This window comes from Limanda limanda, chromosome 12, assembly GCF_963576545.1.
Source record: "Limanda limanda chromosome 12, fLimLim1.1, whole genome shotgun sequence".
NCBI lineage: Eukaryota > Metazoa > Chordata > Actinopteri > Pleuronectiformes > Pleuronectidae > Limanda > Limanda limanda.
The window spans coordinates 10,530,241-10,548,389 of NC_083647.1; the positions used below are offsets into that span (position 1 = coordinate 10,530,241).

Sequence of the window (18,149 nt, forward strand, 5' to 3'; positions counted from 1 at the left end):
GGGGACTATTTTTTCATGCCTTGGAAAAAGCGTTAGACTCACTTGGAGATATTAGCCTGATATACAACACTTCCTTGAACCTGGAATGTGAGACAACTCTATAATTACGAGATTAAAAAGGAATAAAATGTAGTTGTTTAGCTAAAACTATTTTCATCTCTTGTATATCATATCTATAGTGAGGATGAATATAATTCCAAATATTCATTATTTGTAAAGAAATATATATATAGATATATAAATATATAATATATGCTTCATTGAAAACATGACTATTTTCTGCTCTTGTTCATGTTTTGTTTTAATTTTTACTTTGTTATGGTTATTTTATAAGCTGATATGATGGCATGCGAAATACTGATTCTGAATGTAGGCTTTTGTTTTTGTCAGAGACGACCACACTGCCCCACTGATGTACTTTTGTTATGTATTTATTTCAGTCGACCACATATGCATTTCTCAGTGTGTGTTTTTTCAGTGCGAGTTACTGTATCACAGGGTTACGTTTGTATTATTTGAGTCGTTTGCAACAACATACGCATCTCCCTCCATTCTTTCCTAGCTGAGCTATTGAAAGACTTTTGAGTAGTTTGATCATTGCTGAGGTCATCACATGTAAATAATTCAGCGATTAAATTTTTGGAGAAAAAGTTTGGAAACGTTTGTCTGTGTCATTTCTTTGAAAAAACCTCAGTCAGTTGCTCTCACGACAAAATACGCTGGTCAGATGTAATGAGTGGATTCATAATAAACCCCTTAAAGATTTAATTTCACATTGTCAGACTCAACAGCTATTTATTGCCTCAGCTAATAACAGTATTCCCAGTGGTAATCAAATTGTTCTTGACATTCCATGTATTTTCTATCTGCTCAACAAATTAGCAGTGAGATTAGGATGAAGGGGAGCTTTGCAGCTTTAGAGAAATTAAAATGACTTCTGACTTTCCTTGGTTAGGTGAGGCAGGAAGGTCGCCAGCGACTTGGCCTTTACATCTATCAGTCATAACATGAACGCAGGTAATTGGTATTTCCTGACTTAGTCGAGCCATGAAGCCTCATCAGAAGACAGGGTTTAATGCTGATTGGGATAGAATATACTTTAATTTCATATGTGCTGCTATTTTGTAGATTTTGGCAAGTGTGAGTCAACTCACCTATATGTGTGTAATTCATTAAAAAAATATTTTGGGAACCCTCCAGGGTCCTTGAGCGGTTTCCAGGGAGGTCCCTGGCAAAAAGGGAAATCATATACTTACTTACAACTTGTCTTCTTGCAATAGACTGGTTGCTTGGCCTGTGGTAATGCTGTTTGCAGCCGTCTTTCTGAAACTGCAAAAGTGACCTGCAGTACCTGCAGTCCACAGGAACCTGAAGCTGTGCTTCCTCTGCTACACAAAGAGCTGGTCACCTGTTTATTCTGTGGAGTTCGGCAGCTCGGCTCAGTATGAAGAACTCCAAGTTTATTAATACTGAATGTTTCACGTGTCCAGGATATTTCACACTGTACCCTCAATACACATAACAAGTGGGAAGCTGAAAAAGTTCTCGAGAAAGGTGAGCCAGACAGAATGTACGACTATTTTGGTCCTGAATTTTAATGCACTTCTTGCAGTAAAACATCTAAAAGCATCACAATCGGGTAAAATTGGGGACGTGGTCTAATTTGTGTCACTTTTGGGGTCCCTGACATGCAAACCTTTGAGAGCCTATGTCATATCCAACATGATCTGTTCAACTTGCAACACTGCTGGAGACAGTGAAATGGTGTTTTGTGAAAAGTATGCTTGGCGGTTTTGTTACATAGTTTTCACACATCCCGGTGTGAGGGTAATCTGATTCAGGCCCATGACAAGACTAGACGCCCTGCTCTCGTCTAGTCTATGTGCCATACCCATGATTCCACTGTCAGCTTTGTCATATTTGGTTTACTTGTCAAATAAAATTGTCATATGTTGGATTTAAATTCAGATTCTTTTTCTAAAATGTGGATAATTGATGCTTTCAACATTTCTGAAGGAAGTCGGGGATCTGACCATACATCAGGACTTGAACTTTTAAAAATCCAAACTTTCCATGAAATTCATCTCACAGGCGCTGCAGACGTGTCTTCAGTTTGTCTGATTTTGTTTTGTGAAGAACTCTGCCTCCGTGTGCTAATGAGAATGATAAAGGTGTAGGTTTCGCAGCAAAGGTTGTCTTACTCTGAACACTGCAATTTTGAAACCAACAAAAGTGTGTCGTGGCTAACCCCTCCCACTCTGGAGGGGACTGTTACAGGACAGGTTGAGATCCTTTAATCACATCAAAACAACAATGCCTAGTCTAGCAATCAGAGCAATGCATTCAGTAGTAAGGGGCTGTGTCAAGAGGAAATCAGGTTACAGTGTCTATGTTAATCAGGCCAATAAACATTCAGTTTCTACACGAAGGACGGCATGATCAAAGAGAGGAAGGAGACAAATTAATTTAGTTACTACAGGAAAGGCAGGATCAAAGATACATTGTCTAGAGGAAATTAAGGTTACAGTGGCTCAAGTCAATACACATTCAATAGTAAAGGAGACAGCATGATAAAGGTTACATTAACATAGAGAAAACCAGGTAACTGTGTCTAGTTATTCAATCATGATCAAACAGACGGGAAATACATGCCATTACAAGTGTTAATATATGCAATAATTTGGCCTGGGAGGTGTTTGTCAGGAAAACAAAAATGTGTCGTTTGTCCCACTCAATGAAGCGAACAAGTGAGTTAGGAAGGTGTCAATCCTTTAAATACAAGTTGGAAAAATGGGTTTATTTATGCATTTACCTAAACCAAACTTCTGATTGTTTTTCATTTATTTTTGAATGAAATTTTTTTGGAGAGGTCACAAACAAGCAGATGTTCAGCATCCATCTCTTAGAAAATACTACTTTCATAGTACCCAACTAAACTAGTTTGCCCTGTCTCACACATATGAGGTGATGTTGTCATCTGCTGGACAAAGAGAGAATTGCATGCTGTGTTCAAATAAATTATATTTGGATCTGCACCAAATTACACACACTCATAAATATCAGCCCCTAACTAATGTATTTTTTTTTTTTGCTTGATTTATTAGGTGCAATAAATCCCTTATAGATCATAACTGAGATCAAATCATATTTTCTGTCTCATCATATACAGAGTATTCATAAGAGCCACAGAGTGTGTGCAATTCCTGGTGTGTTTATTTGAGCTTTTATTGTTGGTAATGTCAATTTCTTTTATATTCCGGTATTAAATTACTTGCTCATTGGAACCATGCAGCTCTAAAAGGCTGCAGCGCACATCCCACACCACAGCATAAGCATGAATCTGTAGAGGAATTCAATATATGCTGGTAAATATTAGATAGATATATTAGATAGATATATTAGATAGATAGATAGATAGATAGATAGATAGATGGATAGATAGATAGATAGATAGATAGATAGATAGATAGATAGATAGATAGATAGATAGATAGATAGATAGATAGATAGATAGATAGATAGATAGATAGATAGATAGATAGATAGATAGATAGATAGATAGATAGATAGATAGATAGATAGATAGATAGATAGATAGATAGATAGATAGATAGATAGATAGATACTTTATTGATCCTGAGGGAAATCTAAGGATATTAATCAGCATCAAAGGTTTTGATAAAATAATATTGTATGTAATAGAGCTTTATTTTTACTTTTAATAATCATGTTATTCCAAATGCAATAACTGACTTCGCCCTCATTCCTGCACTTCTATAAACAGTCTATGTTCCTGCAGAACTGGAGTGAAATGATATTTAAAGGGACAGTCGAGAACCAATAGCATTATGATTCCTTCCAGTGTGGACCAATGGGAGTTCCGGGAAGTTGAACAGAGGAGTGACTTCCTGTTCGGAGGTCACATGACCAAATTGAAGTCGTATGATGTGATTTGTGTTTGTGTCTTCCTCTCTCTGCTCGGACAAGTTCAGGGGAATCGTCTCTGTTCAGAATGAAGCCCACAGAAGCTCGCTAGTGTTCGGTGAGTGGAGATCTCGCTTCTTCTGACTTCCGGGTATTTTCTGGAGCTGTCAGTCAGCTTCACGCTCGTGTGTGTTGTTTGTGCTAATGTGCTAACAACTCAGTGAACTTTACCTTGACCCATCGTGTTATTAAATGATACAAGTTGGTCTCTTTACTTGTAATTGTTGTAGATTGGCTGGTTTTATTAGTACAACTGATGTTACGGCAAAATATGTGTTCATGGATGCTGCACAGCTGTGAAAGGGGTTGTTCTTAAATCAAACAGAGTTAAACATGTAGCATAGCTAAGCTAGTTGTTTGCTCTCATAGTGTTGTGTTCTATTCATGTTCAGTGTATGATGTGTTGTGTCTTCTTCAGTTCGTGCACGTGACCCGCACGCCATGCACGTGCTACCATCTGCTCACAGACCCACCCGCAGCTGAGCCCCCCACCCCACCCCCCCACTCAATTCCCCTGAGAGCTCCAGTGCCCCCCCCTCCCCACCATCACCATCATGGATCCAGACCCGCAGCCCGGCCCTCTGCTCTCCCAGCCCAGTGCGGAGTACTTCCAGTGGGACCTTCGCCTCCAGCTCATCGGCCTGGGATTCAGCTTCTATGCAGCAGCCTTCCTCCTCTGTCACCTCCTGTCCCTGGCTCTGTCCCGCACCTACAATTCCCTCCTCGCCAAGGAGAAGGTCTTCTGGAACCTTGCAGCCACCCGGGCGGCGTTCGGCATCCAGAGCACCGTGGCCGGTGTCTGGGCGCTGACCGCGGACTCCAATTTGACCAGAGACAAAGTGAGAGGACAGGAGGACTGGTCGTGGTTTAACGTCCTCACAGCCACGGGGTTCTTCATGTTTGAGAATTTTGCACTACACGCCTCCAGTGTGGCGTTCAGGTCATTCGACCTCCCACTGGCGACACACCATTTCTTCGCCCTGTCAGGGTATGCAGGGGCGGTGGTGTGGGACTCCCTTGGCCACTACCTGCCGATGGTCACGCTGCTGCTGGAGATAAGCACGCCGTTCACCTGTATATCCTGGATGTTACTGAAGGTAGGGGCCTTAGATCACATTGTCTTCCTAATTTTGCTCCGTACATATCTTGCACATTTTTCGATTCTGAGCATTTGCCTGTACCTAATGTTTCTATTACAAGTGCAGGTACCATACCAGCATCTTAAGGCTGTAGTTGCATCTGATACTATTAATTTATCATCTTTGCCTTATTGATTTTGGTCAACTACCCTATAAATTACAAGATTTTATCAGGTTTCACTTCCTCTTCCTGTGCACCTCATGACTGGTCCTGTCAGAAATAGACTTTAGCCTCCCTCAATAGAGGAAGTTTAAATTAAAGAAGGACGGAATCAGTATTTGAACCTTTACACTTTCTCCTGAAACCTTTGACCGTAAACACATACGCCACACAGATCCAAGGTACATTAAAAAAAGTTGATGTATAAAAATGTACTTTTCTGGGTTTCTTTCACCTAAACAGGCCGGCTGGGCACGCTCCCAGATCTGGAGAGCAAACCAGTGGGTGATGATCCACATGTTCCACTGTCGCATGGTGCTCACCTACCACCTCTGGTGGGTAACCTTCACCCACTGGGGGGAGATGATCACCCACGTGGCCCTGCCCCAGCTCCTGCTTTTCTTCACTGGCCTTGCTTTGCTCACGCTCATCATCAACCCCATCTGGACGCACAAGAAGACCATGCAGCTGCTCAAGCCTGTGGACTGGAACTTTGACAACAAGCCAGCTACCTTAAACAGGGCTGCAGACGGCCAGTCTGGGGTTTCCATCAAACCTCATGCCAGCTGAGGGCAACTGAGGAGGTCCTTTCTTATCTGACCGAATCCATGTTGGATTTTACTTGTTACTCTTTTAGGATGGATGTTTGAAGTTACTTTTAACATGAGGATAGTAATATGGATATTTTCAAGACCCGTTATTTTTAAACCAACACAATATAGTTTATAAAACAGCTTTGAAATCATGTACAGTCTTAAAATTTGGAGCGTAGCGTCTCTCCCGCATCGCCTGGAATGTAACTCTGGTTTGTCATGCAGAAACAATTGCAGCAGGCTTTAGGACATAAGAGAAACTGACGGTGTAAGAAACCGAAACCAGACTCAAGATCGGCTGAAAGACAAAAGCATGCAGGACAGATGCTGACCCTGTTAATGATCTGGAGGTCTCTGGATAAATAACCTTTGAGGCTAACTGGCTCTTTTGGCCGTTGGTGAAGACAAACATCTGAAATCCTGCTTGCCTGCAGAGGACAGTTAAAAATGCTTTAAGCAGGGTTCGTACAGTCATGGAAAACCTGGAAAAGTCATGGAATTTTAAAATGTGTTTTTCCAGGCCTGGAAAAGTCATGGAAAAAAATAATCTTCCAAAAGTTTTGGAAAAGTCATGGAAATTGGTTATATTCATATTTTCATGTCGTTCATTTTAGGGATGGGCATAATTAATAGACGATCGATTAAGACAATTTAATCAAATGCCCATCCCTAGTTCATTTACGCTGAGTTTTAAATAATTCATATGCTTTTAAAGAAATACGCTCAAAATATAGGCAGGCATACTTGGGTTTGTGTAATTTAAGGTATACTGTATGCCTTGGAATTCTCATTGTTAGTTTGAATACTACATTTTGTCACTTTTTAGTGTATACACCGAGATTTCACAAAATGTTCGGTCATGGAAATTTGGTTTAAAGTTATTGAAAAGTCATGGAAAAGTCATGGAAATCCATTGGTCAAAATGTGTATGAACCCTGTTTAAGAAAAATTAAGTCAGTTTGTTTATGTGAGAAAGAGAATAAGCGACAGCGGTGGTAAAACTACGTTAAAATAATGGTTTTAATTGGTCTGCGCATTCTGTCAACTTGTGTTTACGACACTGATAGAAGCGTTTCTCATCTCTTTCACTGGAAGGGGATCTTGAGTGTAACCACTAGCAATTCTTACATTGTGTTGCTTTTAGTCCCTGATCTGAAACCCACCTAGATAAACATTGCCTCCCATCAGGTTTTACTTTCTGACAGTTTTCATGTAGGTTTTAGTTTTTTTATAATCTTAAGAAAAGACAATTTATTTCACATCTGGTTTGCTCTTCAAAGGTATGTGTGGTTGTGTAAGGCAGTGGAATGGGTCCCTGCTTGAATGTGTCACCTTCAAACACTGGATTGTGAAAGATCCATTCTACCAGTTTAAGAACGGTTGATTCACAGTAGGGCAAATGAAGGGCAAATATATAAGATAGCAAATCTAGCAAGAGCTATTCAAAAGTACAAACTTTGAAAAATGTTAATCCTGGTTACTCGAAAGAAAAATCCACCCACAGAGTTAACTGATTTGACTTATTGTGCAGGAGAAATGTTAGTGTTGTCTGACCGTTTGAAGCTACTGTACACTGACAGTTTTTTGAGATTTACATCCTGTCGTGTTTGAGGAGGTGTTCCACTGTTAATCTCTTTGCAGCCACAGCTGCTTCTGGTTAGCTGCTGTTTATAGTTGAGTCCTGTTAGGCTTTCAGTGAAAGACGACCAGTAGTAACACGTTGTCAGCTCGGGGGAGACATGACATGAGAGGAGAGGTTATGCTCCTTCTCAGTAGTCATCAAACGACTCTGCCTTAAAGTCACGTCAAGAATGTGGTCTTTGTCTTCCGGGCTTTTACAACAGATATTTAGCATTAGGTTCTGAAGGTTATTCATTAGCGCTAGTGAATACTAAGTGGATAATGACATGAGTCAAATCATTATTCTCATTCAGAGTGAACTATTTATTGTGGCCATGAGAGAAAAAGCCTTTAACGAATCTTCTTTACGGGTGGAAGAAAAATCAGGACCGGTTCCCTCCATAAAGGCTCTATTGTTCAGAATGGAGATGTAATGTGACAAAATAGAAGCAGTATTGATGCAGAATAACCATGAAAGTATGCTTGTTCCAGGTTTCACACTGACAATAATAGTTAGTTTGGATATAGTTTGTGCTTATTCCAACTCAACCGCATCAATGTTTCAAAACGTGTCTTTTATTTTTCTGCACAATGTAATCATTGTTCTTGGCCTTGAGTGTTTGATGTGTATGTCACAGAAAATTAGCATTTAAATGTCAAACTTTCAGATCTTTCTACCATCTGTCACATTTCTCAGCATGTTGCCTGTATCTGTATTATTACTTTACCTCATAACTAATTACTTTAATAAGCCCTCATGTATTTTACAGTGTTACAAAACGAGCTAAATTTGTAGCATTTTTTTGAAATATTGTCATCACATCCGTTATACACATGTGAAATAATCATTTGATATCTTACCATATGTGTGAGCCTAAAAATGACCAACAGACAATATTCTATTTACACTCTGCACTCTCTGTAATATAATGGGATGGGTTGGTGGTGGTATAAGCTCCATAACATTCAACATCCTGTTTGTTTTTTAGTTTGAGATGCATACAGTTTACTCTCAAACAGAATTGTTTCCGTAGGCTTTGTTCATACTTGAATGTTTCATGGTTGTTCATCTGCCTGTAGGTGGCAGAAAATATGCATTATGGGTTTTGGTTTAACTACACATGAGTTTGACACAATTTTTTTCCACTTCATGGTCTATCTACTCCAAAGCACAAACACAGTGGTTTTAACAGGCTTGTTGGTTTTATTAAGTAAACTGTTGAATATGAGTTATTTTCCTTTTTTGGGTAACATTCAATAAAACCAAGTAATATGAGAAAAAAATGAATTTAAGTGTATTTTTCCCCAAAGAAATCATTTTTTAAGAGGATTCCAGATTCATTCACTAGACTGGCACTCAGTAGAGCTCAACAGAGCCGTACAGGTTCATCTCTGATCCATGCAGCTTCCTTCTACCAAGTTTTGTGGTTATTGGTCCAGTAGTTTATTACATGTTGACTGACAAATCAGAGGTCAAAACATAACCTCCTTAGCAGAGGTAATAAAACCTCCACACATTTATCAAGGAAATGTCACCAACATTCTTAATAATTAGAAACACAACAGGAAATTAAAAGTAGAATGAAATGTTTCTAGAATATCTAAATAGTTGACGGCTAATTTTCTGTTGACATCAATTAATTTATTAAAAGCTAATTTTCCCCTGCTACTTAGTCTATAGGGTTTTTATATTGTGTTTTATTTACATTGTATATATTGGTTTGTCGTGCACTGGTTGCTGGTTGTACATCAAATTGCCCTTGAAAGATATTGATTTTCTTTTATGGACAGCTTTAGTTAATCACAAGCTGCACAAACCAAGCAAGAGCAGCAGAGGAACCCAGCAGCCAGCAGGGAGCAGCCTCAGGACATCACATGGAAACCAGCAGCAGCAGACTGTGATTCTTGTAAGGAGTCAGAAGACAAGTTTGGAAACTACTGGGTTATTCTCTAACAATAGGATTTTAAAGCATGTTAAATCCTCCAGTATCTAAAATCCAAAAATATAAAAATAACTTTTAAGTAAGGTAGTAAAGTAGAAAATATTTTTTCTGAAGTGTGTATAAAAAGCAGCATGGAATGACACGGACGCAAACACACACGATAATTTGTCCATCTTCAATTTGTCCAACTGGCGGTTTGGGCTAGTGGGTAGAGTGGTCGTTCTTCAATTCGAAAGTCCCGGGTTCATTCCCAATCTTTCTTATCTTCGTGCCGGCAATATACTGAACTCTTAAATTTGGCAGGATTTCAATCACCTATTAATTGCAAAATATATTACACTGTGTAAATTTAAATTAATTAAAAATAAAAAAAATAAAAATGTAATTAAAAAAAAAAAAAAACCTGCGCGCAATTTCTGCGCAATGGGCTTCTGCGCAGAATGTGCGCGCGCAATTTTTTTAAAAACTTAATTTAATTTAATTTTTTTATTTAATTTAATTTATTATTATTATTTTTTTTTTAATTTGAAATGGTTATGGTTCATTTTAGTTTTTAAATTTATATATTATTAGATATTGTGCAATGAATAGGTGGTTGAAGTCCTGCCAACATGACAGCCTGTCAAACTTACCCATGAGTTCGGACCATAGACTGTATATAAGGAGGTTCGGACCCAGACAAAGTAGAGATTTAACACACATATGGAGACGCAAACCCTGTCTACGTGACATATAGGCTACTATATATGTATATACACACTATTGTCCCGATGGAGCTTCAGAATACAGCAGTGAAAAGCCTGCACAGCTCCATTGGGAAATCAGTGCAAACCAGTCGACCCATTATTTTAAAGTAAAGGATTTACACCCCTGTCGCTTACTCGCTTTTTCTCACACACACACACACTAACACGAACACACACTCACTTCCACTACACGTGAACACAACATCAGTCTCCGGACAGCTGTTTTCGAGGGGGGTTTGGGGTAGGTGGGGGGGGGGACACCTCACACGTCACGTGAGCACCGAGGAACTCCTCCGGTCCCGGTCCCATCGGAGAAGGCGTCGGAGGCTTGACTGATGCCCGGCACCGCCAATCAGAGCTTCCCTCGGTGCAGCCTGCGGCCAATCAGCTGCCAGGAGGAGGTGTAGTTCGCATGGATGGAGTCAGCTCGGTTCGAAGGCAGAGAAGTTAGTAGAAGGACAGCGGAGGACAACTGGGTGTTTGGATGTGGTTGCTTTTCCCAGAGTCGTGTCACGGTCAGGAATGCGTCAGGTCTGACATTTACACGGTTTTACAGGAAGGAATAAGAGCATTCGTTTGGGGGGAGAAGTCATTAAATGGTGAGTTGAGGACTTTTCTTTTTAAGTTTCTGGGAAAGTTGGACACATCCTAACTTTTTCTGCTAGCTGTTTGCTCTCAATACAAACAGGCGCCATTCGCCGGCTAACTCATTGATAAAAACGAACTTGGACGTGTTGTGTGTTGTGTGTGAAACGTGTGACCTGCGTGTAGTTGTGGAGAGCAGTGTGTTGGGACATGGCTATAACGTGGCGCCTCAGCCTCACTGTCAGGTTGCCAACGAGCTGGAATACCTGCCACCACACAGACAGCCACTGCTTTTATTAAACCATGCTTTTATTTCTATGAACACAGAATTAAACTGTATGGAGTTAAAATGTCCCAGTTCAACCTCTCCTGTGTTGAAGACTGAACAGGATACTTACACGTTTCCTCAGGGGTTGACTCTGTCGTTAACATCATGATAGTCAGGGCTGGGGGATATTGGCAAACATTATTTCAAGATAAAAACTTTCACATCAGTCTATATCGATAGTTATCATGATAAATATCACATTATTATATCTAAGTTAAAGTGAATGTTGTGGTTTCAAACTCTTCTTCATGAGCAAAGTGACAAACACTTGATACACAGCAAAACATTGAACAAAACTGATAATGTTTGCACCATACATAAGATATATGATGATAAAAGTTTGGCTTTTGTTATTGCTATGGATGAAAATTATAAAAACCTCATACTTTTCTGAACCCACTGTCCCTCTTCAAGGATGTCTATGCAGGTGTAATATGGCCTTTTGCCTTTTATAACAGGGATTTAAAAGCATGTCAAGTTTGTCATCTTGACTATAACCACAACTTCATTCATATGGAAAACATATTCCTGAAAAAATTTAAGAATTTCAGCTGCTCTACACACTTGCATGAACTCACTTATGGGTGAGGAAGTGCTTCTGAGCTGCAGCAGTTATCCCATCTACAAATTCAAGTAGTCATGCATAGCATTCCTCAGTGAAAAGGCCGCACAGCTCCAGTCAACTGGAAGATCAGTGCAAACAGGTAGTAAACCCTTCATTTAACTTGGAAGGCTCTTAGTAGAGTTCTAGGCCGAGAAGTCCTCTTATAAATACACTTTTAAATTCACTTGATTTTTATTTGTAGTGTAAAAATGTTCATGGAGCCGCTCCTTGATCCAGACCTGCACCAAAGTTTTCTTCAGTTCTCCCCTGACCTGTACCACATCCTTCCACTAAATTTTGTGGTAATCTGTCATGTAGATTTTGTGTAATCTTGCTTACAAACATGCAAACCAACCAACAAACAAACAGACAGAGGTGAAAACATAACCTCCAGGCAGAGGTAAGTAATTAAACAATTTACCTTAGTAGTCGCCTCTTTGCAGAAAAACACCAAAGCACCTCCAAAGAGTTTAAAAGCTTAGCTATTTAGGTTTGAGTACAAAGAGTAGTTTGGTCTACATTTGCATTGTCTGCTGTCACACACACATGTATGTACACAAAGTCTCCACTGTTCATTTGTTTAGCAAATAACCACAGTGGCCTGGCTGCAAATACAGATGCTTAATACCCGGAGCTGCTGTAACAACACCTGAGGGAAGCTGTCAGTGGAGCACAGATCAGATTTTCCTTCCTAAAAAATCACACAGCTTCCCAATGAAAGCATGCAGGTGAGCCATGTAGACACTGGGCTCTTTATGTGCGACACGTTGTCCTCTTCAAACCACAGCTGCTTTGACTGAGAATGCTCTCGGGGAACCTCTGGGGGGGAAAAGTGTTTTGGTGAAAGGCATGTTCACTGTTAAAGGTATTTAACGTGTAACGCTTTAAGGGACAGTGTTTAACATCCTATCAACCCTTTTGTCATCAGCACAAAAACTTGGTATAGACTGAAACTGCAGAATATTTTGTCAATGTCATTGTTAACACAGATGTACAGTCATTTAGCGGAGAAACCTGCTGATTGCAAAAGTAATTGCGACAAATCAGTAACACTACGTTTTTCCAGTTGCGGCTCATGGAAATGCCCTTTGTTTACCGTGACTAAGCTGCCTGAGTACACAGTGGCTGAGCGGAGGAGCATACCATTCATTTTTAGAGACCCAGTTATGGAGTCACCGTCCATCCACCACCCCACCGGCCATCCGCTGAGATAAGCCGTGGATTAGCAACACAATTCTGCAACAGCTGGGAAAGAAGGCCACTGCTCTTCTGCAGGTGGATGTGAGAAATTGCTCGCATACCACAGACTTGTTTCGCAGCCGGGAACGTGTGTCAGATCAATTTCCAGCTGGAATTGAACTTATTCATCAATTATGCAAAGTAAAGTGTGGTAGGCATCAACAAATCCTTCTATTCAAATTCCTGTGTTGGTGTTACGCTTTGTGAATTGAGATACGGCAGGCAAGGATAAGTAAAGTCGTAGCATTGTCTCCACACTTGAAGTCTGTGCAATGACCAGTACGCTGACGATTAACAGCATCTTGGTTTCCAGTGATCTTGATTGTAATCTGAATGAGTTGCTCTGTTCATCTTAAAATTCCTTCAGAGCTTAAATCCAGCCAGTCAACAAAAGCTCTTTGGAGCAGGCCGCTTATCCATTCCTCACCAAACACTATGTAGTGTTCTTCTGCTGACACGTTGGGCTCTCAAAGCTTTGGTGTGGCTCGGTGGGTGGGTGGAGACCAATTAGGAGTGACAGCCAAGACTGCGGCGGCCTCTGTTTTTAAATGGACACCACATTTAAAATATTATGCAGCCCTAGTCTTTCATTTGGTCCTGTGAGTCCCAAACAGACACGTTTCACTAGTTTGTCTCTTTAACTGAAAACAGACGCTGCCTCACAAGCTAAGATCAGTGTAAAGATAATTGTAATGTAAAAAAGTCATACAGCTTTCATATGTTGTGTGATGCATCATAACCACCATACCACTTAAGCCCTTCTCAGACGTGGACTCTGGAAAATGTCCAGACCCAATTTTCCGAAAATTTTCTTGAGTTCATGTCTGTTTTACCTTTTACATGAAGAACGCAGCAGGATATTGTCTGGGTCAGACGCGTTCACAACTACAGGAAAATGGTAATTTTGATTGACATCATGACAAATCATGTGCTTTTGCTAACAGCACATCAACAATGGAGGAATATATCCAGACTTAAGAACATGTTTATTAACAGCTGTACTGTGATGGACGCCATCATTTATGTCGCTTAGCATTTACCACATTTGGCTTATAAACCTGACTTTTTTCTCAGAAAAACATCAGAAAAAACTCTGCAGACCTTCTGACAATATGTATTTTCTAAAATCCACACCCATCAGACCTATAATTATAACTGCTACCTGATAGCCAATACTAGACTCATCGTCTGCTTTTCTAGCTTGGTTGATTGTTCAGTGTGTTCGCTGAGGGCAGGTTATGTTACGCTGAGTAGGGGGATGTGGTGCATTACACAAGTTTTGCTGCTATAAGAACAAAAGTAGAGGTACCAATTAGGGAGATTGTTTGCTAATCTGTGATTGATTGTGATATCTGTGTCTGGGAATATGCTTCCAGTTTGACTTTTGCTGATCCTAAAAGTAATGTCTACTTGCCTGGAGTCAGGATTCTCATATTTAAAAGTCAACTATCTTGTGCCTGTTAGCGTCCCCACCCCTTTTGAGGTCAGGGAGCCTGGTGAAGTGTGGTATGTTGTCGAGGCGGTTTGGCCCAGATACTGTGATATTGTGAAGGTTGCTGTGTTGATCTTATATGAACTGCAGAGCTTTTTGAGTTGATATCCAGTAGGGGTGTAAAGGTACACAAAAAGCATGGTTCGGTACGTACCTCGTTGTTGAGGTCACGGTTTGGTACGTTTAGTAATAGTAAAATAATATGCATTAAGGTGCAGCATGAAGAAAATTAACTGTACTTAAACTGCTCAGTTATTGTATTAAGTGTATGATAATCATGTATTTCATCTTTTTTGACACCTATGTCGCTCATTATAGCTTTGACACAGTTTTAATTATTTGCAAGCAGCAGATTTAATGCCTCAGGGAGCTGGGTTTGCATGAATCTAATTTTTTCCTTGTCCCACCAATGTTAGTGGAACATCACTCTGATGAAGCCGTTTCAAACGAGTTGGCATGTTCGATGTGCTAACAGCTACATATCCGATGGCAGTTACGCAATGTTGGCTTTTGTACGATCCACTTGTTTTTGTCCGTCGTCATTACAGTGACTGTGAAACGGAAATGTTCCCACACAGCAGACTTAAATGATGAGCAAGGGTCTTCACACTCCTGTTTGTCTGCGGTCGCTATGACTACGAGCCTACAGTACATCCGGTCCTTCACTAAAGTTGTCCATCAGAATCTGAGACCCACACAAATAAGTTCAGCACGTAACTCATTCTATGGGCAAACCAAAAGGCCCATACCGAAAATTTTGGCTTCACATACATGTACCATTACACCCCTAATATCCAGAGTACAGGCTCTGCTACCTGGCAGAGTAGAACATCAGATAGATCTATGTCGAATTGACACAACAAAGAACCAAGAACAATACATTTTTAAAGGTATTTAGCTCAGATACTCAGAGTGTTTTACTGATGCTAAGGATAGGGGTTTGATTTCTGTATGTTACACAATACATTATGATGTGATAGTGGAACAATCAGCGTTAATGCTGTTATTTTTCAACTCGTTCCTGCTGAATATGAAGAGACTAGAACGAGGTACCTTTACTCCTTTTTAGTATGCAGCAGGGCACTGCCCTGTCCTTCCCTGAAATTCCTCACAAATACATTTCAGCACATTGTTAAGCCTGTCCGTTCACTCTTTGTAAGCCTGGGATATGCTGTTTTCAGTCGATGCCTGATTACTGTAAGCCTGGTGGAAGGAGAAGATTTGGACACAACGCTCACAACGAGAGTCAGCCAAAGAACTCAGAAGCCAAAGACAGAGGTTCACAGCAGACTACAAGTCTCTCTCTCTCTCTCTCTCTCTCTCCCTCTCTTTCACCACACTTTCCTCCAGGCTTTTGTTTATGGGTTTCAGCCGTGTGTGGAATTCCGCTTGTCATTAAGTGTGCTACAAAAAACTCTCCAGGGGAATCAGAAGCCCTTATCAAACCAGGGTGTTTGGCACAAAAATCTGTGAGCAACTCACACAATTAATTTCTTACAAATTGCTGCTTGCTGTAAAAAAGAAATGCTGATCAGTATTGTTCGATTTTTTTTTTCTTTTTTACTAGGATGAAAAACTGTGATTTAATGTATGGACAAATATTAACATTCTCTCTGGGTGTCATATGCTGTCCCACCCTCACTGCAAATTCAACCATTCCTTGATTTCTTTTTTGTATTAAGATCTGTTGTAAAGCACTTTGATGTCCATATTGAAAGTTTTGACAAATAATGTTATTATGATTATTAATTTTCTGTTTATTTAGATGATGTTATCATTTGTGAATTATTATATATTTAGAGAAAAATTATGTTGCTCTGGCATTGTTAAACAGGTTTAAAGGATACTAAAAATATAAAGAACCATAATAAACAAATACTCCTGTAGCTGTATGTGGGACATGCGTTTTTCAAATACGTGGAAGTCTCAAGAATCTTGCAGTTAATATTTAAGGTCCACGACTGAACCTAGGTAGCAGTTTATACTCCACACCATGGAGCACCATACATACTGTAAGTACTAAACATACTGCCAACATGGTTCTGATCTTGTCATTGTCTGTTCTGTCACATTGGTTATTAAGAATACACAGGTGAACAAATTGTCTGCATTACAGCGGCAGGCCCAGATGACTGTTTTCCTGTCTGCCGAGCACAGCTCAGCCTTCCCAGCATGTAATGACATGCTCAGCTGAGTCTGTCATAAACAGCAGGGCTGGTTTTACCTCTCTGGTGTCGTCTGCTTCGTCCTTTATCATTGCTCTCAGATTAGACTGTTATCCAGAACCTTTTTATTCAAACTCAGATTAGAAGAGATATCATAAGGGAAGTATGTAGAATGTTTTCTGTGAGGATTCACAAGCCTTTTTCAGAAGTGAACTCCGGAAAATATGCGTGAAATTGGGTCCGGAGAGGGACTTTTCACATAGAGATGGATACTTTATTGATCCCGAGGGAAATTTAGGATCATATGAAGAAAGCATATGAGGATTGTCCTGGTGAGATCTGTTAACAACAACAGGTAACGTAATCACCATTCAGACGTGAACTCTGGTGCCTGAGTTGAGCATGCAGTGGGAAAGACATACAAGTTTCTTACCGTCCCTGCAACTTGGCAAAACATCTCATGAATCTCTTTCTCCTCCAAGTTGAAATCTTTGTTGACATTTCCTGGCACCTCTTATTTTTATCCTCTCAGTTTTGCGGCTGTCGTGTGTTAGAGAAGTCAAAAACTTGCACACTCGCTTTACAATAATTTTCCTGCTGTATTCTCACATGAGCTCACTTGGACAGACATTTTAAGAGGGGGCTGACAAGAAAAGCAACTGACTTCGACATTTACATTCGCACATACAGCCACCTTAGGAAAATGTCCGGACTTCAGTGCATGTCTAAAATACGCAGTACTGACTCACATTTCTTTCCATAGTGATCACAATGAACAGCTCTGCAATACAGACAGGTTGCTACAAATGTAGGGAGTGCTTTTACTGAGCTGGTCACCACCATGGGGTGAGCCAGATGCTTAGAAGGTTGCACACCACACCTGAAATCACACCACACCTTGAAGGATGTAATTTGTGCAAAGGTGCATTTAGTTTAGTTTTCTCCAACTAGAAAGTAAAAAAGACGAAAATCAGACAAATTACATGTGCAGGGGGGATTGAAGGAATTTGCAGACTGGTTTCAGAGCAAAGCTGAAAAAGGGCCATTGTTGCCTCTCAATCAAACCCCTGAGACAGCTCCTCTAAGGAGACAATATATTGAATCATGTTGGCTGATCACACAATACAACTTTTACCTTTATTGGACGATGTGGTTTTTCTCCTTTGCACCTCAGTGTCAAGAGACACATACCTGAGTTTTTTTTCCTTTTATTTTCCCTCCCTCCCTTCCTTCCTTCCTGTCCCTGCTGTCATAGACCTTGAAGAGTGCATTAGAAGGAAGAGATGAGTCACTCCCCAAAGCTCCTGTCAGGACACGGCTCTTAATTGTTCTTACTCCAAAATGTTCTGGTCAGTTTACACTTACAGCCATGTTTGTCACATGATCCATTTTCCCCACACAATAGATAACTTTTCTCAGAGGATGCAGAAGACAACCTAATGAAGGCATCATTATCAGTTGTACTAAATAACAGTGTAGCTGCTTTTGTTTGTCTGCTCTCTGTTGTGTTGTTATTTCTCCTCAGGCTAAGCATACTCAACCTGCCTCTGT

At 40.2% G+C, this 18,149-nt stretch overlaps 1 protein-coding gene across 1 annotated transcript; it reads left to right on the forward strand.

Annotated features, from left to right (window-relative positions):
- Nucleotides 1-4,521: 4,521 nt before the first annotated feature.
- On the forward strand, nucleotides 4,522-8,767 carry cln8 (CLN8 transmembrane ER and ERGIC protein). Its single transcript, XM_061082502.1, has 2 exons — nucleotides 4,522-5,081; nucleotides 5,527-8,767. Exons 1-2 carry the CDS (start codon nucleotides 4,539-4,541, stop codon nucleotides 5,851-5,853), a joined length of 870 nt encoding a protein of 289 aa, XP_060938485.1. The 5' UTR covers nucleotides 4,522-4,538; the 3' UTR covers nucleotides 5,854-8,767.
- The last annotated feature ends 9,382 nt before the right edge of the window (nucleotides 8,768-18,149 follow it).